This window comes from Pleurodeles waltl, chromosome 11, assembly GCF_031143425.1.
Source record: "Pleurodeles waltl isolate 20211129_DDA chromosome 11, aPleWal1.hap1.20221129, whole genome shotgun sequence".
NCBI lineage: Eukaryota > Metazoa > Chordata > Amphibia > Caudata > Salamandridae > Pleurodeles > Pleurodeles waltl.
The window spans coordinates 864926396-864948185 of NC_090450.1; the positions used below are offsets into that span (position 1 = coordinate 864926396).

Sequence of the window (21790 nt, forward strand, 5' to 3'; positions counted from 1 at the left end):
CCTCGTCCTGCACCGGTGAACTGGGGGGAGCGCTAGCGCTCCCCCCATGGGCCCCCCCAGCCACACCCTCGGTCGTGGATGGAAGGGGAATCCCTTCCCCTTCCACCCGACCTCCCCCCGTGAGAGGCCTCCTCCATCGCGCTGGCAGCTCAGCTTCCAGCGCGATCGGAAGAGAAATGCAAAGCATTTCTCTTCCGATCACGTGGAGGAGGCCGGAGAGTCTTCAAAGGGAAGGAAATTAATTTCCTTCCCTTTGAAGTCTCTCTCAGCGTTTCAAAAGCCGGATTGTAAAGCAATCTGGCTTTTGAAACGCCCACTAGACACCAGGGATTTATTTTCAAAGTGGAAATTGGCATAAGGGAGCGACCCCTTGGGCAAGGGTCGCTCCCAGGGGGGGCTTTTTTTTTTTTAAGGCCTTTTCTACCCCCGTGCCAATAAGAGGTCCTCGTCGGCGTGCTGACGTCAGTTTCACCTCATTTGTTTCGTGCCTTTGAGGCGAACAGGTGAGAACCGACCCATAAAAAACAAAGAAAAATACACATACACAAGAACACTTCCCATAATTGCATATATTCACATGAAATATAAGTATCAGATTCCACTCATAAATACATATATATACATAAATGAATATAAACTTTTGCAAGACATCTGTGCAATCAGGCAGGCAACGGGGAGGCGGGAGGGACCGTGAGGAATTCACAGGTAGCTAGTGTATCCACCAGAAAAAGCGTTACCGAAGGTAAGTAACTTGTTCTTCTGATGGATACAACTACCTGTGGATTCCTCACCTTATGAATAGGGTCCCAAAGCAGTACCGCACTAGGTGGTGGGTGCCCGCCTGATTACACCAAGAAATCCTGCAATACCGAGCGTGCAAAGTGGGCGTCCCTCCTCACCTCAGAGTCCAAACAGTAATGTTTTGCGAAGGTATGGAGGGACGCCCAAGTTGCCGCCCTACAAATGTCCACAAATGGAACTCCTCTTGCTAGGGCCGAAGTGGCCGACTTAGCCCTAGTGGAATGGGCCCTGATACCCTCAGGGGGAACTTTCTTCGCCAGTGAGTAACAAACTTTTATACACAGGATGACCCACCTGGAGATTGTTTGTTTCTGGACCGCTCTGCCCTTCCGCTGTCCAACATACCCTACGAACAGCTGATCATCCAGACAAAAGTCTTTTGTTCTCTGTAGAAGCTAAGAGCCCTCTTAGGTTCCAATCAATGGAGTCTCTCTTCATCCTTAGAGGGGTGGGGAGGAGGGTAGAACGAGGGAAGGGTAATAGTCTGTCCCATATGAAAAGGAGTGACAACTTTTGGCAGAAAAGCTGCCCTGGTTTTCAGCACCACTTTATCAGGGAAAAACATGGTAAATGGGGGTTTAACAGAAAGGGCTTGAAGCTCCCCAACACTTCTAGCAGAAGTAATTGCAATCAAGAAAACAGTCTTTAGGACTAAGTATCTTAACGGGCATGAATGCATAGGCTTGAAAGGCAAACCCATCAGAAATGTCAATACGAAATTCAGGTCCCACTGAGGCATGTGAAAGGGCATGGGAGGAAATGTATTAACTAATCCCTTAATGAACCTATTTACAATCGGAGATTTGAATAAAGAAGGCTGGTCCGGAAGGCAAAGAAAAGCCGATAGAGCCGCCAAATAGCCTTTAACTATAGCTACCGCACAGCCTTTCTTTGCTAAATCTAGAGCAAACAAAATAACATCTGAAAGGTGGGCCTTTAAGGGATCTTTTTGATTCTCTCCGCACCAAACCACAAATTTTGCCCACCTACTGGCATAAATGGATTTAGTGGAGTGTCGCCTGGATGATAGAATAACATCCACTACATCCGGTGGGAGAGAAAAGGAACTCTGGTTGCCCCGTTCAATATCCAGGCATGAAGGTGCAGGCTCTGGAGGTGGGGGTGTAGAACCTGCCCCTGCGACTGTGAGAGGAGGTCTGCCCTGAGTGGGAGACGGAGCGGAGGGCACTGAGAGAGTTGAAGTAGGTCTGTGTACCACACCCTTCTCGGCCAATCCGGTGCCACCAAGATGACTTGGGCCTGGTCTTGACGAACCTTCCTCAGAACCCGAGGAATCAAGGGTATGGGGGGAAACGCATAAAGCAACTGGCCGCTCCAGGACATCTGAAACGCGTCCCCCCAATGCTTCTTGCAACGGATACTGGAGGCTGCAGAACAACGGACAGTGCGCGTTCTCCCGAGTGGCGCATAGATCCACCTGAGGTGTACCCCACATACCGAAGATGTAGAGGACCAGGTCCGGATGGAGACTCCACTCGTGATCTACAGAGAAGTGACGACTGAGACCGCCCGCACGTACATTCAGAGCTCCGGCCAAATGATTTGCTATTAAGAAAATCTGATGGTCCTGAACCCAGGACCAGAGTCGCAGAGCCTCTCTGCAGAGAAGGTACGACCCTACTCCTCCCTGCTTGTTTATGTACCACATCGCTGTAGTGTTGTCCGTCAGGACCTGAACCGACTGACCACGAAGGGAAGGGAGGAAGGCCTTGAGCACCAAACGTATTGCCCGCAACTCCAACAGATTGATGTGCAACATCTGTTCCGCTGGAGACCAATAACCCTTGATCTCCAGGTCCCTCAGATGAGCTCCCCACTCTAGAGTGGAAGCATCCGATACCACTGTGGCCACAGGAGGTGGTAGCGACAACGGTTTTCCTTGGGAAAGGTTGCCTTTCACTATCCACCAACGAAGATCCGCCGCAGTGTCCCTGGAGATCCTTATCGAATCCCCGAGATCTACTTTGTGCTGGAACCACGGCCTGCGGAGGCACCACTGAAGAGCCCTCATATGCCAGCGTGCGTGAGTGACCAACAGAATGCAAGAAGCAAACAGACCTAGCAGGCGTAAGACTTTGAGGACTGGAACTGCCGCTCCATTCTGAAACATTGGAATCAGCGCCTGAACGTCCCGAACCCGCTGAGGCGGGGGGTAGGCCCGAAACAATGTTGTGTCCAATACTGCCCCTATGAACAGGAGGCGTTGAGAGGGCTCCAGGTGAGATTTGGGTACATTTACTGAAAAACCCAGATCGAACAACTACTGGGTTGTCATCCGCAGGTGAGACAACACAAGCTCTGGAGAATTGGCTTTGATCAACCAATCGTCCAGGTAGGGAAATACCGCTACTCCCTTCCTTCTGAGATGTGCTGCAACCACTGCCATCACCTTCGTAAAAACTCGAGGTGCTGAAGTAAGTCCAAACGGAAGGACCGCAAACTGGTAGTGTTGCGACCCCACCACAAACCTTAGATACTTTCTGTGCGACTTGATTATCGGAATATGAAAGTACGCATCCTGCAAGTCGAGAGACACCATCCAGTCTCCTTCGTTCAACGCCAATAGCACCTGCGCTAGGGTCAGCATTTTGAATTTCTCCTGTTTGAGGAACAAATTCAAAATCCTCAAGTCCAGGATCGGTCTTATACGACCGTCCGCTTTGGTAATCAGGAAATATCTTGAATAACACCCCTGACCCCTTTCCTGCACCGGCACCAACTCTATTGCGCCCTTTGATAACATGGCCAGAACATCCTGTTGTAACAACAGAAGATGGTCTTCTGAACAAAATGAGGGACTGGGGGGAAAGACAGGAGGGGACTCCTGAAAGGGAGAGCATATCCTTTTTCCACAATCCTTAACACCCAAGAGTCCGCTGTTATCGACTCCCACTTGTGGAGAAAAAGACTCAACCTTCCCCCTACAGGAGAGGTATGAACGATAAAGTGGGGAAAACTAGGGCTGCTTCTGCTGTTGTCCACCGGAGGATGAAGATGAAGGCTGCTGGAATGCCCCTCTAGCTCTAACTTACCCCACCCTCTAAAGGCACGATAGGGCGGATTGGCAGGTTGCTGGGCCAAGTATTGGGACCTCCAAAAGGCAGAACCACGTGCAAACCCCCTGAATCTGCAAAAAGGTCTTTAAGATGTAGCAGTGGTAGTCTGTAAGCCCAAAGACTTAGCTATTGCCTGACTGTCCTTAAACCTTTCAAGGGCAGAATCCGCCTTCTCTCCAAACAGCTTTTCACCATTGAATGGCAGATCTAACAAGGTGGTTTGAACGTCCGAGGAAAACCCAGAGGACCTCTACCAGGCGTGCCTCCTAGTAGCCACAGATGTTCCCATGGCCCTAGCTACCGAATCAGACGTGTCCAGGCCAGACTGTATAATCTGTTGTGCAGCCGCCTGCGCATCCAAAAAAAAGAGACCCAAAGGACCTCTGTACCTCATGTGGTAGATCTCTGACCATCTCCTTAGCAGAGTCCATAAGGGCGTGGACATACCTGCCCATCACACAGGTAGAATTTGCAGCCTTGAGCGCCATGCTACAGGATGAAAAGATCTTCTTAGAAGACTGCTCCATCCTCTTGGACTCCCTATCAGTTGGAACCACAGGGAATGTTCCAGGAGCAGACTTCGCAGAACAAAACGCCTGGACTACTAAACTTTCAGGAGTCGGATGACGTCACAGGAAAACCGGATCTCCGGGTGCGCCTCTATGCCTCCTCGCTACTGCCCTGTTCACTGCAGGAGTCGTAACCGGCTTCCTCCACAAATCCAAAATAGGCTCAGTCAACGCCTCATTGAAGGGCAGCAAAGGATCAGCAATGGACGCAGAAGGGTGCAACACCTCAGTCAGCAGGTTGGCTTTCACCTCCGCCACAGACAAGGGCAAGTCTAGAAACTCTGCTGCTTTCCTGATCACCGTATGGAAGGATGCTGCCTCCTCTGTAAACTCCCCCGGAGATGCAATGTCCCACTCCGGGGAAGTATCCAGGCCGCTTGCAGACGCCAGACCTTGGTACTCATCACAAGGATTAATTTCACCCTCCTCCAACTGCCTGTACTCTTCCTGAAGTCGTAAAGCCTTTCTTCGAGACCGAAAGCGTGTTTCCAAAGTCGGCGTCGATAACGAATCCATCGACGCCGAAGACTTCGAATCCCGGTAGGGCACAGGAAGAGATGGCTGACTCTTAGCATCACCCGGCGTCGGCGCCGACATGGACTCCAATGACGTCCTCCGTGGAGTCGGCTGCCAGGAAGGCGATGGGGCCGGCCAGGAAGGAGACATCATAGACGTCGAATGGCGCGGCGATGGCATCGGCTGACGCGATGGTGGAGCCACAGACACAGCTGGTGAAGATCTCCCACGAGGAGACATCCTCGGCGCCGATCCGACACCCTCAGCAGGGCAAAAAGGCATAAATGGAGCCACCTTATACGGCGCCGGAAGGCCCAAATCAAATGCCATTGGCCCCATGGGACCCACTGGTGCACCAGCAGGAGCCATAGACTGAAAAACGGCATACATTGCATTAAAAAATGCAGCCGGATCCGACCCGGGAAAGCAGGATATTGCAGAGTAGAGGACTGTCCTTGAACCTGCTGTACATCAGGCTCCTGCGACCCCGGCGAAAACTGAGGACTATGATGAGTAACCTCAAAGACCGACGGCGCCGGAGATAACTCCGGACTCCTGGGCTGAGGCGTCACAGTAGGGCTCATCTCCCATGTCTTTTGGCATCGAGAAGACGGAGACCTCGACCGGCTCCGCTCAGACTGGCGCCGTGAATCATGGTGACGCCGCTTCTTATGCTTCTCTGGTGAAGCATGGGAGGAATCTCTCTTATGGCCCTTCTTCTTGGTTTCGCCATAAAAAGCTTCGCGTCTTGCTCTTTTAGAGCCCTAGGGTTCATACTCTGGCACGACCTACACCCTTTAACGTCGTGCTCAGAGCTAAGGCACCAGATACAATCCAAATGTGGATCAGTCACTGACATCCGACCTCCCCATTCCCTACATGGCTTAAAACCGGACTTCTTTGGAGGAGACATTGTAACCACCAAAAACGCAACAGTAATCAACGAGCCAGGAAGAAAAACCGTTGGCGTCGAAGGCACGGAAAAAAGGAAAACTAACGTCAGCCCGCCGACGAGGACCTCTTATTGGCACGGTGACGTTAGATGGAGTCACGTGGAGCCGTGCCATTATCACGTCGACGTGGACAGCTAGGAAGAAGACTTTCCGTCGGATGCTGGTGCAAGGACGAATTCATAAGGTGAGGAATCCACAGGTAGTTGTATTCATCAGAAACAACTAGGCACCGGGTATATATTTTTTTTTGTGCCAATGTCACGCAAGGGGAGCTCCTGTGGGGGGGAGGGGGCAAATTTATTTTAGGCCGATCTAGGCGCCAGGGCTAAAAAAAAAAATTTGTGTTTTTTTTTTTTTTTTTTTTTTTTGATGGGGAGTGACCCATTAGGCAAGGGTCGCTCCCCTGGGGGGGGCAAATTGTATTTAGACCATTTCTGCATATCGACCAATTTTTGTTAGGCCAATCTGCCCCCATGGGGGCAGAAACCACTTAGGCACCAAGGACACATTACTGTTAGCCATATCTGCCCCCCATTGGGAGCAGATGGGCTTTTTTTTGGAAGGCAGAAAGCCCACCAGAGGGCAGGGAAGTTTTTTTTCCAAAAATAAGAGGGTGGGGGTATGGCCATACCTCAACCCCAAATAAATGGGGCCAAAGTTGTTCTGCCCAATAGTGGGGAGATGGGGCAATTACCCCTGATCCACACCCGGGGGGGGGGCAGAAAGTCTACTAGATGCCAGGGAATTAAAAAACAAAAATAAATAAATATTGGGGTGGTGGCTACCAACCAGTATGGGCCTGGTTACGCCCCCACCTCAACTGAAGGAGGTAACAGTATTTGAGCTCTCCCCCACACTCTAAAACATCTTATCCCACAGCAAGCAAGAAGGCATTTGATTATTTTGGGTTTTAGTTTTACATTTGGGCCATGAGAACTTGGCTTACTCTCAAAATCGTCCTACTTGGAATGGCGAGGGCTGCACTTTATGGACTTTGGGACGCTGCCATGTAGAAAAATCCACAAGACCTAGAAAACATCTGAAAACTAAACTTCTGGGTGATTCCAGACTGGTGTGTTTCACATGCACCCCGCACCATTTTTGTACCCACAATCCCCTGCAAACCTCCAACTTTGCTGGAAATCACACATTTTTCCCACGTTTTTGTGATGGAACTTTCCGGAATCTGCAGAAATCCACAAAATTCCTACCACCCAGCATTGTCTCATCTATACCGATAAAAATTCTGCTGCACTTGTCAGCCTAAAAATGTTTTTTTTGCCCCTCTTTGTTCCCCCTCAATATCGACATGTTTTTGGCTCTTCCCTTTCACAAGCACTTGGCCCACCTACACAAATGAGGTATCATTTTTACCGGGAGACTGAGGGGAACATTGGGTGGTATGAAATGTGTCCCAGTGCGGTGATCCCACACAGAAATGTGGGAAAATTTAGATTTTTTTTGCTAAATTTGAGGTTTGCTGAGGATTCTGGGTAAGAAAACATTGGGGGATCCACGCAAGTCACACATCACTGGACTCCCTCAGGTGTCTAGTTTTCAGAAATGTCTGGGTTTGGTATGTTTCCCTAGAAGGCTGCTGAGCCCAGGACCAAAAACACAGGCGCTCCCCGCAAAAACAGGTAGTTTTGTATTTGATAATTTTGATGTGTCCAAGTTGTGTTTTGAGCCATTTCCTTTCGTGGGCGCTAGGCCTACCCACACAAGTGAGGTACCATTTTTATCAGGAGACCTGGGGGAACGCTGGGTGGAAGGAAATTTGTGGCTCCTCTCTGATTCCAGAACTTTATGAAACCGAAATGAGAGGAAAATGTGTTTTTTTTGGCCACATTTTGAGGTTTGTAAAGGATTCTGGGTAACAGAACCTGGTCAGAGCCCCACAAGTCACCCCATCTTGGATTCCCCTAGGTGTCTAGTTTTCAAAAATGTGCTGGTTTGCTAGGTTTCCCCAGGTCCTGGCTGAGCTAGAGGCCAAAATCCACAGGTAGGCACTTTGTAAAAAACACCTCTGTTTTCTGTAAAAAAATGGGATGTGTCCACGTTGTGTTTTGGGCCATTTCCTTTCGTGGGCGCTAGGCCTACCCACACAAGTGAGGTATCATTTTTATAGAGACTTGGGGGAACGCTGGGTGGAAGGAAATTTGTGGCTCCTCTCTGATTCCAGAACTTTCTGTCACCGAAATTTGAGGAAAATTTGTTTTTTTAGCCAAATTTTGAGGTTTGCAAAGGATTCTGGGGAACAGAACCTGGTCAGAGCCCCACAAGTCACCCCATCTTGGATTCCCCTAGGTCTCTAGTTTTAAAAAATGCACAGGTTTGGTAGGTTTCCCTAGGTGAGCTAGAGGCCAAAATCTACAGGTAGGCACTTTGCAAAAAACACCTCTGTGTTCTGTCAAAAAATGGGATGTGTCCACGTTGTGTTTTGGGGCATTTCCTGTCGCAGGCGCTAGGCCTACCCACACAAGTGAGGTATCATTTTTATAGAGACTTGGGGGAACGCTGGGTGGAAGGAAATTTGTGGCTCCTCTCTGATTCCAGAACTTTCTGTCACCGAAATTTGAGGAAAATGTGTTTTTTTAGCCAAATTTTGAGGTTTGCAAAGGATTCTGGGGAACAGAACCTGGGCAGAGCCCCACAAGTCATCCCATCTTGGATTCCCCTAGGTGTCTAGTTTTCACAAATGCACAGGTTTGGTAGGTTTCTCTAGGTGCCGGCTGAGCTAGAGGCCAAAATCTACAGGTAGGCACTTTGCAAAAAACACCTCATTTTCTGTCAAAAACTGGGATGTGTCCACGTTGTGTTTTGGGGCATTTCCTGTCGCGGGCGCTAGGCCTACCCACACAAGTGAGGTATCATTTTTATCGAGAGACTTGGGGGAACATAGAATAGCAAAACAAGTGTTATTGCCCATTGTCTTTCTCTACATTTCTTCCTTCCAAATATAAGAGAGTGTGTAAAAAAGACGTCTATTTGAGAAATGCCCTGTAATTCACATACTGGTATGGGCACCCCAGAATTCAGAGATATGCAAATAACCACTGCTCCTCAACACCTTATCTTGTGCCCATTTTGGAAATACAAAGGTTTTCTTGATAGCTATTTTTCACTCTTTATATTTCAGCAAATGAATTGCTGTATACCCAGTACAGAATGAAAACCCACTGCAGGGTGCAGCTCATTTATTGGCTCTGGGTACCTAGGGTTCTTTATGAACCTACGAGCCCTATATATCCCCGCAACCAGAAGAGTCCAGCAGATGTAACAGTATATTGCCTTCAAAAATCTGACATTGCAGGAAAAAGTTACAGAGTAAAACGTAGAGAAATATTGCTGTTTTTTTCACCTCAATTTCAATATTTCTTTTTTTCAGTTGTTATTTTCTGTAGGAAACCCTGGTAGGATCTACACAAATTACCCCTTGCTGAATTCAGAATTTTGTCTACTTTTCAGAAATGTTTAGGTTTCTGGGATCCAGCATTGGTTTCACGCCCATTTCTGTCACTGACTGGAAAGAGGCTGAAAGTACCAAAAAATCGTAAAAATGGGGTATGTCCAAGTAAAATGCCAAAATTGTGATGAAAAATTGGGTTTTCTGATTCAAGTCTGCCTGTTCCTGAAAGCTGGGAAGCTGGTGATTTTAGAACCGAAAACCCTTTGTTGATGCCATTTTCAGGGGAAAAAACACAAGCCTTCTTCTGCAGCCCCTTATTCCCATATTTTTGAAAAAAAACGAAATTTTCACTGTATTTTGGCTAATTTCTTGGCCTCCTTCAGGGGAACCCACAAAGTCTGGGTACCTGTATAATCCCTAGGATGTTGGAAAAAAAGGATGCAAATTTGGCGTGGGTAGCTTATGTGGACAAAAAGTTATGAGGGCCTAAGCGAGAACTATTCCAAATAGGCAAAAAAAGGCCAGTCACAGGAGGGGGGAAAAGGCCTGGCAGCGAAGGGGTTAAGTAAACGGCAAAGTGCACAATACAATTTGTAGCAACTATCTAGCAACAGATCAGGGTGTCTTCCCTTCTACATTCTCAAGACTGTCAGAAGTAGCTGTCAGCTGCCTCGAGCTAGAAGTTAAACAGCACGGTTCCTTCCAAACACGCCCGGTAGCACACTGGATTTATTTGTTTATACGCGGTTACGTGGTGCCCTGTAGCATAACGCAATGATCTGTTTATACATGGTCACCCGATGTTGCGCCACCTTTTCTGACTTGATACACTGCTGTGCTGGCTGCAGTTATTTTCCAAAGATTATTAATTAACTTGTAGTGAAGGTAAACAGTTCACAGATAGGCCGATGAACGGAGTGAAGAGGTTCCGCCTCCCGTTAGCAAGGCCCCCGAAAACTGCTCCGTGGTGGTACTCTCCTGCTGCAGTGACTGAGTCCGTATACCTGTATATGATCTAGTAGAATACTTTTAAGACTTTCGATGCTGATTTGCTCCGTTGGTCATGCCAATGACAACACGTGGCATAACACAGCTGTTTTATTTTTAAATCCCATTTAAATGTGGTGGAGGATAATTTCGGAGCGGTAAATAAAAAACAAACAATTTAAACGCAAAAGCGCAAACACCAGAATGGCACAGAGTAGAGTGTACTGGTATAGAGTGCACTGGCATAGAGTGTTGCAGAGTACAGTGGTGTAAAGTGCAACAGCATTAAGTGAAGAGGCACTAAGCGCAGTGGCACACAATGCAGCATTGTAGAATCCAGTGGCATAGATTAGAGTGGTGCATAGTAGAGTGCAGTGACGTAGAGTGGGGCAGAGGGTAGTGTAGAGTTGAGTGGCAAAGAGTGCAAAATAGAGTTGAGTGGCAGAGAGTGTAGTGGAGTAGAGTGGTGCAGAGTAGCGTATAATGCCGTAGAGTGCACTGGCTTAGAAAGCCGCAGAGTGGGGTAGAGGGTAGTGTAGAGTTGAGTGGCGTAGAGTTCATGGTATGGTAGCACACTGCCATTAGAAACAACACATTTTCAAATGAAATGACCATTACATTTGCAAAGACATACAGTTTTACTAATAAAACTATACAGTGCACAGATGAACGTGTAGAAATTGCATCACCTAGTGTAAATATCTTTTTTGGCATATTAGAGTATTTGTTTCCAACACACTTCAGAAATAAAAAAAAATGGCCTTCATTTATGTTCCTAATTCATATATATTCTGAAATACTCACACAGTACATTTAAATGTTGTGTGCTAAATAAGTATTTCCTACCCCCAGTATCCAGCAAGATTGACACATAAATCCTCTCACCTTGAAGTTAGAGATAGAAAAGTAAACAAGTGCCCTTGGAAGACAACGTCTGACATTTGACTTCCGTCTTTGAATGCACAGCAAATGTGACGAGATAAGAACAAGATTTATAGACCTGTTTATAGAAAGGGAGTACTCGAAAGGATACTATAAATAAGGTTTGGGCAAGGGAAGGTACAAACTCAAGCTGGGCAGCCTAAAAAAACATAAAACCAGCAAATGGAAAGCAACAAAATGTGAGTAACAAACTACAAAGCCAAAGGCAAGAAATGGCCAGAATGCATTCCTAGGTCATCTTTCTGAATGCCCCCAAAGATGTGTTTAGCAAACCAGACAGCTGTGCTGTCCGGTAGGCTGCAACCTAAAGAAGAGTGATAATGATGGCAATGAATGGTAAGTTATTGGTGGACAAAAAGCCGTTTTTTAGCGAGTTTTTTTTTTAAAGATACAAAAGATTCTCGCAATAGTGACAGCGCATCCACACTGCCTGCAATTTTTACCTAAAAAAGTGGAACAGGGGAAATATGGATCACTGCTGCAAATGAGGTAACATTTTAACCTGTGTAAACAAGTAAGACTGAATTGGAAACCCACGCTTATTTTCCAGCATATTACTTTTCTGTCAATTTTACACCTAAACAAATCTATTTTAGTGCTTAGTACTAGGCCACAAGCATAAAAAGGTTATTTCAGGTTCAACTGTGACTTGTAAACATCATGGATGTAATGGGCAGCATATTGTTAGTGGGAAAAGTTTGAAACAAATTAATAATATAATACATTGCATAATAATACATTTGTCATTTTGAAATACTATAAATAGCAGATGTGGACTTAGCTCGCTATGATACCTTTCTGGCTCTTTCTCTCCTGGCATGATTTTCCTAGTGCCAACACATTTAACGCCTACCATAGGTTTTCCTGCTTGCAGGATACTTATTGTGCGATCCTGAGGTCAACCTGTACCTGTCACCTTGAAAGAAAAAGTACAACAGATGTTCACCTTCAGAATAGAAGGGTCCATTCCTGGAAACACAGGAAGCCTCTGCACAACAGATTTTGGTGTCTTTTCTTCCTCCTCTTCGGACTCCTCTTCTTTTTTGGATTTCTCATCTAGACAACAAAAAGAATTTCAACATAATTCATACGGCAAACTGTAATGCAAGGGTGGAAGTCGAGTAACTTGTTCTTTCCATTCCATATAGTCACTGAGTTTTAAAGCATACACCAATTCACCTTCAAGTCATCATCTGAGGAAAATAATCTGGAGAAGTAAGGGAGAGGATTTTTGGCTACTGAATGGGAGAGGGAGTGTACAGCAGTTTTCCCAAAAGAGGGGCAGAAGCATGCAAGAGTGTCAACGGACCTAAGCACACAGATGTGCGGAAAAGGGTAAGTAAATGCAGGGTGATCATGAATCAACTACACGATTTGCATGAGACTTTCAGGCCATAAAGCAGCAGCAATGGGTCAATATCTGCAAGAAATAAAGGTAAGCACGTTCATGTCTCAATAGAGCTACTCAGGCTGCCTGAGCTCTGGAGAAACCAACCTGAAGCCTGTCAGGAAGACTAATTCTGCAATACTACTAATAGTAGTGAACTACCCAACTATACTAGGATAAGCGGGTAGTGAGAAAGAGATAAAACCTTGAAGTCCACAAAGAGGGCTCAAAAGAGCTTTGGAATGTTCTGCCCTAGTCAGTAGATTTCATGTTTGACCCTGCCTGGCATGGATAACTAAATATGTTTCATCTCCTCAGTGCAGCAAGCAATTTAAACCACTAACCAGAGGTCCTGAGTGCTAAGTAAAATGAACACTGGTCTCAGAAGGATACAGTCTCGGGCGAGAACAACATGTCCAGTATGATCAGACTGAATTTAGACCGATAAATTGTTAGAAAATCAGTCCCTGGCAAGAAAGGCACACTAACTGGAGGCTGGGTATGTTGTTATGTTTTGAAGTGAATATTATTCAACCATCCAAGGAAGGTTTAGAAGGATCCTTTATAGGTGCAAGGATGCTGGGACCTTGTCTATTGCCTTGATAAAAGCAGCACATGCAAGGTCAAGACAGGAATAAGGAAATTTGAATTCTACTGGTGGTTCCTCCTTGCCTACCTTCGCCCTGCTGATGTATTTTCTAGAAAATACTGTGAATCAATATCTTTATATGTATTTTTTTTTAAATCAATCTATTAGCACTATGGCATTCCATGGAAAAGAGCCACAGTGTCAAAAGGCGATAGAAAAAACTGTTGTACATCTGTGAGCGGATGTTGGAAGTGGGGGGATCTTCTGACATCAAAATTCAAGATGGCTGAAGGGGTGGCTGGTCGCAGCACAAGATGGCCACAGCTCCATCAAGCTTTGTGTGACTTTGGGGCCTCGTGACCGTGAAGTGAAGTACGGACCTGAATTCTTCATTCCTGGTAATGGTTCTGCACGTTGGAAGGCAGCCGCTTCCTATATATGCCTGCTTTTTGATGCAGCAGTGACTCTACATTTTTCACAAGGACCTTACGCAAACTACTAGGCCGCCATTTCTTTGCCGAGCAACGCGCCTGACAAATTGTTTGTACCATGCGTCACATCTTTCACATGCTCCAATGCCCTTGGGTTATTGGCTGTCAGCTTCGCAGGGTACACACTTCATTTCTAAATCTGAAGGGCAATATTTACAGCTCAATAGTACTGTATGTGTTTATTCCAATTTTTCTCTACTTGACATTCCTAGCTTGAGGTTTTCTCCTTGCAATGTACCTTTCAGAGTGAGGCAGCCAATGTTTTTATATTCATCTCATCTCTATTTCCTGCCTCCTGATTTCAGTCTACAACTAACTGACTTACCAGTGGTTCCTTTCTTTCACCACTCTGCCTCTTTGGTCTTATATAGGGAGAACTCATAAAACTCAAGCGTGGTAGCCAGTCATCGTCATCATCTTCCAAGTCTGCAACTTCCCTTCGAATTTTGTCCACTCATCAAATAAAATCCTTTTTGCCACCACCTGTCACAATAGAAAATGCCTCTGAATTTTTAAGAGGCAGTTGCTCCACCTCCTGTGTTTATGGCACCTATTGCAAACAAAGCTTCTAACACCACTTCAGTTTCAGGGCCAAAAAAAGACCTTGACTACCCCTCTAAATCACCCACCCATCTGACCCTAGACAACGTCATGGGGGAATTATAAGCCTTAAAACCTTTTATGAACGATACCAGTGTATCATTACAAAGTACTGAGGAGAAATGGCCCTTGCACAACCAAAGTATCTCAACTATGGACCAAAGTTAGCAATCTTGAGGACCCCACTCCTGACAGTGCTCAAACCTCATCACAAAAAAGGGGAGTGCGGGGTTGTATATAAAGTGGGGGGGTCAATAGTGTACTAGTTGTGACGCTAGACCACTCGTAGTCCTCAACTAGAGGTGAAAAATGGGTGGACTGTGTAGTTATGTTAGGTCTGGGGGGAAGGAGAGGAGCTGGGGAAAAAAACACGGAAAGGAAAGTTTCCTTTACGGACTAGGTGGTCTCACACACTATATAGTGTCATGCTTCATCATATGACCACCTAGCCCCACCCAGGTAGGACCGTGCCACCTGGGCGGACTCAACCTCACTGTTAAAAGAACAGGAGGGAGTGCGTAAATTAATCTTGTTCCTGGAGATAGGGATCCAGCTATACTAGGGAAATAAAAACACCTACTCAGGTACCCGAGTAACTTTAATGGGGGTCCTGTGTGGTGTGGTTAAAAAGGATGGGGAGCCAGTGTGAGAGCAATGACTCACAAGGTCACCTGTCTAAAATGGGGTAGCCGACATGTTTCTGCCCTTATGGTGGAGCTATGGAAAGTCTCTGGGCATTCATCAGGGCATTGGATCCCTGTAGTGATTCCTACTTAAACACTGCGAAAATAATCACAAATGGAAGGGAGGGCCTACCTTAACCAAGAAAATATCTGGGGAGGACCTAAAGAAGAAGGGGAGAAAACAGACCAAAACATAGTGAATAATAAAACACAGCACACCAATCCACACGTGTCAAAATTCATGCACGCCGCAGAAGTGCTGGTTGCAAAATTTTTAAATCGCAAAAGCATCGAGGTAGGTAATGCACGGTACGTGTGAGGATGGGAAGACAATTTCTTACCCTCACAGTTGAGGCTACTAGCCTCTGGTATCCTGGAGAGGGAGCGTCCCCTTATAGTAAGACTCTAAGGTTCCAGGGGAAAAACGGGGAAAGGAACAGGAGAGAAAACCGATAATCATAAAGGTAATTAAAGGAATGCAGGGGAGGGGAAGAGAAGAAGAGAATGAGGAGAAAGGAAAACAAGGGAGAAGAAGAGGGTGACGGAGTAAAAAGAGAGGGGATCCAAGGCCAGAGGGAAAGAGGGAAAAAAGGAAATTAGAGGCAAAGATTATAGATCAAGATGGAGAGGAGGAGATAAAAAGGAAAAAGAACAAGAAGAAAAAAGAAGAAAGAAGAAAAAAGAAAGAAGAACGAAGAAAAAGAAGACAAGGAAAAAAGGAAGATAGGAAAAAGGCGGAGAGGAAAAAGGGAAGGGAAAGGGAAGTAGGAAGATCAAATAAGAAACTAAAATTAAAAAAATTAAATAAATCCAAGGGAACAGAGATGTCTTATCTGTGTCTCCCACGCTGTCTGACTCACTGCATCAAAGGTGGGCGCTCTCTGTGCGCCTATACCGACCTCTCATTCAGGACCGCTTGGATACAATGGTCTGGTGGAGAGGGGTAGATATAGTGGCCTTAATTAGGACAAGAGGCAGCTGATGTGAATCACCGTCGCGGCCCAGGGGGGCGGGGCCGGAAGTCCGGAGTTATACCTCCAAATATGGTCAAGCCCGAAGTGGCCCTTAATGGCTATTAGAGTGCCGGGGGCCGGAACCCATGAAAATCCCCTCGGACGTGCGCCGGGGGGAAAAAACAGCCTTGTCTCCGTGAGAGGAAAGGCCGGGATGAGGGCGCGTCAGCCTGAACTCCGCCGTCGGCGACGACGCTCGCCCCGCGAGTGCTGTAGGGAAATGTAGTTTCCCAACAGCACACGCAGAACGCCAACTGAGCAGGCCGCCGGAAAACAGAGCTCTCGGGCGGCCTAGTGCGCTCAGGGAGCGCAAACTGAAAACGGGGGGGAAAGGGGGGAAAAAAAAGGGAAAAAAAGGGGGGGAAAAGGGAACAAAAAAGCGGAAAGGGGTGGGTGGGGGGGGGGAAAAAGGGGGGGAAGGGAAAAAGACAGACATGAAAGAAAGGGGAAGTGGAGAGAGGAAGGGGAGGGGGAACGAGGAGAGACCAAGGGCAGGGGGGGAAAGGAGGATGGAGCTGAAAAAAGGAAAGATTAAAGATGAAGATAAAAATAAAAATAAAAGTGAAAATAAAGGGATAAAAGGCAAATATATATATAAAAAAATGTTTTTCTATACATATAATAAAATAACATAACAAAGATGTAACTGAAAATAAGAAGGGGAGGGGGGTGGGGAACAGAAGAAGAAAGGATGGGGGAGGGAACAGAAAAAGGGGAGGAGAAAGGAACAACCAAGAGATGAGAAAGATAAAGAGAGAAAGAAGAGAGAAGAGAAGAGAGAGTCCATGGGCAGAAAATTCTGGGCAGAAAAAGTTCTTCAAGTGGGTTCTAGGGTTGCAGAGAGAACCACGGTATCTCATCATTTAATCCAACCGTGTCTGTGTGCAACCTCCAAATCCAACGTTGCTCAGCCCTAAAAAGTTTTTCAGACATGTTGGTGGTCGAGGGGGAAAATTGTTCCAGGACTGTCCATGACATGTCGTCTGGGGAATGATTTTTTTGTAAGAAATGGCTGGTAAGTTTAGTAGCATCTCGTTTGCACCTGATCGTGCTCCTGTGCTCACAGATTCTGATGCTGACTTTTCTTGTGGTCATCCCCACGTACTGAAGTGGGCAAGGGCATTTGATTAAGTAGATTACGTTTTTACTGTTACAATTGGTAAATGATTTTTGCACCCAAGGGGTTCTAAGGTTGAGGTTGATGGTGGTGGATTTTTGGGTAAAGGGGCAAACACTGCAATTGCCGCATGGGTGGTGACCAGCAGGGGGGGCCAATTGCCAGAGTGTGGTCTGTGCGGGTCGCCGTTTCTCCTTTGGTCTGGTATGGACCACCATATCACGTATATTACTTGCTCTCTTATACGCGTGTAATGGTGGATCAAAGGGTAAGCCACCTGAAGTCAGGATTTTCCAATTGTCTTTTATGATCTTTTGAATTTCATTAGATAAAGGATTAAATGTGGTCACACAAACGATCTTGTCCAAACTTGACTTTGGTGCGTGGGGCTGTAGCAGCTGGTCTCTATTGTTATTGCGTGCTCTTTTTAAAGCCCTGCTCACTAGGTGTGGGGGATAGTCTTTGGTGTGTAACTTCACAGTTAATTTGTCTGCATGTTTGCGATAGTCAATCACTGAAGAGCAGTTTCGTCTTAACCGTAGGAACTGCCCAACCGGAAGGTTATCTCTTAGAGCTCGAGGGTGGAAGCTCTGATATTGTAACAGATTATTACAGTCCGTTGGTTTGTAGTATACCTCAGTGGCTAACCCTCCATCATTCTCATAGATAAGTAAATCCAGGAAAGGTAACTTGTTGTCGCCTATGTTCATTGTGAACGTGAGGAAAGGGTTTGCTCCGTTAAGCCAAACTGCAAACGCCTGGGCTTCTGCCCTACTTCCCGTCCATATTAGAAGTACATCGTCGATGTATCGTTTCCAGAGTTTTATCTGGTCACGGTAGGGGTTCTCCTCATTCAAAACAATTTGTCTTTCAAAATGGTCAACGTATAGACATGCTAGACTAGGGGCGAATGTGCTGCCCATTGATGTACCCTGTGTCTGTAAAAAGAAACTATCCTCAAATTTAAAGTAGTTTCTGGTGAGAGCGAGATGTGCTAAGTCCAGGATAAAACCCGGAGGGGTTTGGGATTCATTCATGTGAGTTTCCAGCAGGTCACTTATCACTTCCAAGGTAGCCTCTTGCGGAATATTGGTGTATAGTGACTCCACGTCAAGGGTAATCAGGAGCTCCTTGGTTTTGTCAAAGGTTATAGAATCCAGTAAAAGGAGGACATGGGTGGTGTCCTTCAAATAGGTCGGGATTCTTTTAACTAGTGGTTGTAGAAAGAAATCCACGAATTTTGACAAAGGCTCTAGTGCTGAGCCTAGACCGGAAACTATGGGTCGTCCGGGGGGGGGAATCTTTTCTTTGTGTACTTTTGGTAAAATATAAAAGTACGGGATTTTCGGATTGGTCTGTATCAGGAAAGATGCCTCATGATCTGTAATCCAGTTGTTTTCTTTCCCTTTAGATACTAGGAAAGTGATTTCTTCTTGAACATCGGTAGTAGGATCGCGTGCCAAACGTTTATAGTGTCTGGTGTTCCCTAGTAGTCGCTCACACTCGTCTTTGTACATTTGTTGTGGGAGGATCACTGTAGCCCCACCCTTATCTGCTGGTTTTATAATGATGGTGGGGTCAGCTGTGAGGCCCTTCAGTGACTCTATTTCGATTTGGCTCATATTGTGGAATATTTTGTTGGGAGCTTTTGTGAGACCATTGATTCTTAGGGATACTGATTTTTCGAAGGCCAGTACCTCCGGGGGCATTTGCCCTGCCGGGGGACAGAAAGTAGATTTGGGACGTAGTCCCGTGTTCTGTGTGGGAGTTTCATATTCCTTCCCAAGGAAGAAGGTCTTTAGGCGGATCTTACGGAACAGGCCCGCTAGTTCTGTTCTAGTTCTGAATAAATCAACCTTCGGGGTAGGTACAAAGTTCAAACCTTTGTTTAATGCTAGAATTTCGGTTTGGCTCAAACTCCGGTTGCTTAGATTGATGATGTTGTTTGTCTTTTCAGGGGCCAGTTTCACTTTGTCTTGCTGGTCCCTGGGACGGGATCCCTGTGTAGTGGATTTTCCAAGGCATCCTCTTTTGGGCGCCACTGTACCTCTTTTCTCCTCCCCCTGTCCCTCCCGTGACCTCTGTCTAAAAAAGGCGGCGGGGGTTCGGGAAAGGACCATTGGGCTGGATGTTGCAGGTAGGGTGCTTGATATTGTTGAGGAGGGCCATATTGATTTTCCCCCCCTTTTTTCCCCCCCCCACCCACCCCTTTCCGCTTTTTTGTTCCCTTTTCCCCCCCTTTTTTTCCCTTTTTTTTCCCCCCTTTCCCCCCCGTTTTCAGTTTGCGCTCCCTGAGCGCACTAGGCCGCCCGAGAGCTCTGTTCCACAAACTTGGGAAGGAATATGAAACTCCCACACAGAACACGGGACTACGTCCCAAATCTACTTTCTGTCCCCCGGCAGGGCAAATGCCCCCGGAGGTACTGGCCTTCGAAAAATCAGTATCCCTAAGAATCAATGGTCTCACAAAAGCTCCCAACAAAATATTCCACAATATGAGCCAAATCGAAATAGAGTCACTGAAGGGCCTCACAGCTGACCCCACCATCATTATAAAACCAGCAGATAAGGGTGGGGCTACAGTGATCCTCCCACAACAAATGTACAAAGACGAGTGTGAGCGACTACTAGGGAACACCAGACACTATAAACGTTTGGCACGCGATCCTACTACCGATGTTCAAGAAGAAATCACTTTCCTAGTATCTAAAGGGAAAGAAAACAACTGGATTACAGATCATGAGGCATCTTTCCTGATACAGACCAATCCGAAAATCCCGTACTTTTATATTTTACCAAAAGTACACAAAGAAAAGATTCCCCCCCCCCGGACGACCCATAGTTTCCGGTCTAGGCTCAGCACTAGAGCCTTTGTCAAAATTCGTGGATTTCTTTCTACAACCACTAGTTAAAAGAATCCCGACCTATTTGAAGGACACCACCCATGTCCTCCTTTTACTGGATTCTATAACCTTTGACAAAACCAAGGAGCTCCTGATTACCCTTGACGTGGAGTCACTATACACCAATATTCCGCAAGAGGCTACCTTGGAAGTGATAAGTGACCTGCTGGAAACTCACATGAATGAATCCCAAACCCCTCCGGGTTTTATCCTGGACTTAGCACATCTCGCTCTCACCAGAAACTACTTTAAATTTGAGGATAGTTTCTTTTTACAGACACAGGGTACATCAATGGGCAGCACATTCGCCCCTAGTCTAGCATGTCTATACGTTGACCATTTTGAAAGACAAATTGTTTTGAATGAGGAGAACCCCTACCGTGACCAGATAAAACTCTGGAAACGATACATCGACGATGTACTTCTAATATGGACGGGAAGTAGGGCAGAAGCCCAGGCGTTTGCAGTTTGGCTTAACGGAGCAAACCCTTTCCTCACGTTCACAATGAACATAGGCGACAACAAGTTACCTTTCCTGGATTTACTTATCTATGAGAATGATGGAGGGTTAGCCACTGAGGTATACTACAAACCAACGGACTGTAATAATCTGTTACAATATCAGAGCTTCCACCCTCGAGCTCTAAGAGATAACCTTCCAGTTGGGCAGTTCCTACGGTTAAGACGAAACTGCTCTTCAGTGATTGACTATCGCAAACATGCAGACAAATTAACTGTGAAGTTACACACCAAAGACTATCCCCCACACCTAGTGAGCAGGGCTTTAAAAAGAGCACGCAATAACAATAGAGACCAGCTGCTACAGCCCCACGCACCAAAGTCAAGTTTGGACAAGATCGTTTGTGTGACCACATTTAATCCTTTATCTAATGAAATTCAAAAGATCATAAAAGACAATTGGAAAATCCTGACTTCAGGTGGCTTACCCTTTGATCCACCATTACACGCGTATAAGAGAGCAAGTAATATACGTGATATGGTGGTCCATACCAGACCAAAGGAGAAACGGCGACCCGCACAGACCACACTCTGGCAATTGGCCCCCCCTGCTGGTCACCACCCATGCGGCAATTGCAGTGTTTGCCCCTTTACCCAAAAATCCACCACCATCAACCTCAACCTTAGAACCCCTTGGGTGCAAAAATCATTTACCAATTGTAACAGTAAAAACGTAATCTACTTAATCAAATGCCCTTGCCCACTTCAGTACGTGGGGATGACCACAAGAAAAGTCAGCATCAGAATCTGTGAGCACAGGAGCACGATCAGGTGCAAACGAGATGCTACTAAACTTACCAGCCATTTCTTACAAAAAAATCATTCCCCAGACGACATGTCATGGACAGTCCTGGAACAATTTTCCCCCTCGACCACCAACATGTCTGAAAAACTTTTTAGGGCTGAGCAACGTTGGATTTGGAGGTTGCACACAGACACGGTTGGATTAAATGATGAGATACCGTGGTTCTCTCTGCAACCCTAGAACCCACTTGAAGAACTTTTTCTGCCCAGAATTTTCTGCCCATGGACTCTCTCTTCTCTTCTCTCTTCTTTCTCTCTTTATCTTTCTCATCTCTTGGTTGTTCCTTTCTCCTCCCCTTTTTCTGTTCCCTCCCCCATCCTTTCTTCTTCTGTTCCCCACCCCCCTCCCCTTCTTATTTTCAGTTACATCTTTGTTATGTTATTTTATTATATGTATAGAAAAACATTTTTTTATATATATATTTGCCTT

The 21790-nt window shown here is 46.2% G+C and overlaps 1 protein-coding gene across 8 annotated transcripts in view; it reads right to left on the minus strand.

The window, feature by feature from the left end:
- The window catches only part of KIAA1671 (KIAA1671 ortholog), a 650892-nt gene that overhangs the window by 109244 nt on the left and 519858 nt on the right, over window positions 1-21790 (minus strand). For all 8 annotated transcript variants that reach the window (XM_069214707.1, XM_069214708.1, XM_069214709.1 and 5 more), the window contains one exon: window positions 12201-12310. In XM_069214707.1, coding sequence (XP_069070808.1) covers window positions 12201-12310 — 110 coding nt within the window. The remainder of the gene's footprint in view (window positions 1-12200; window positions 12311-21790) is intronic.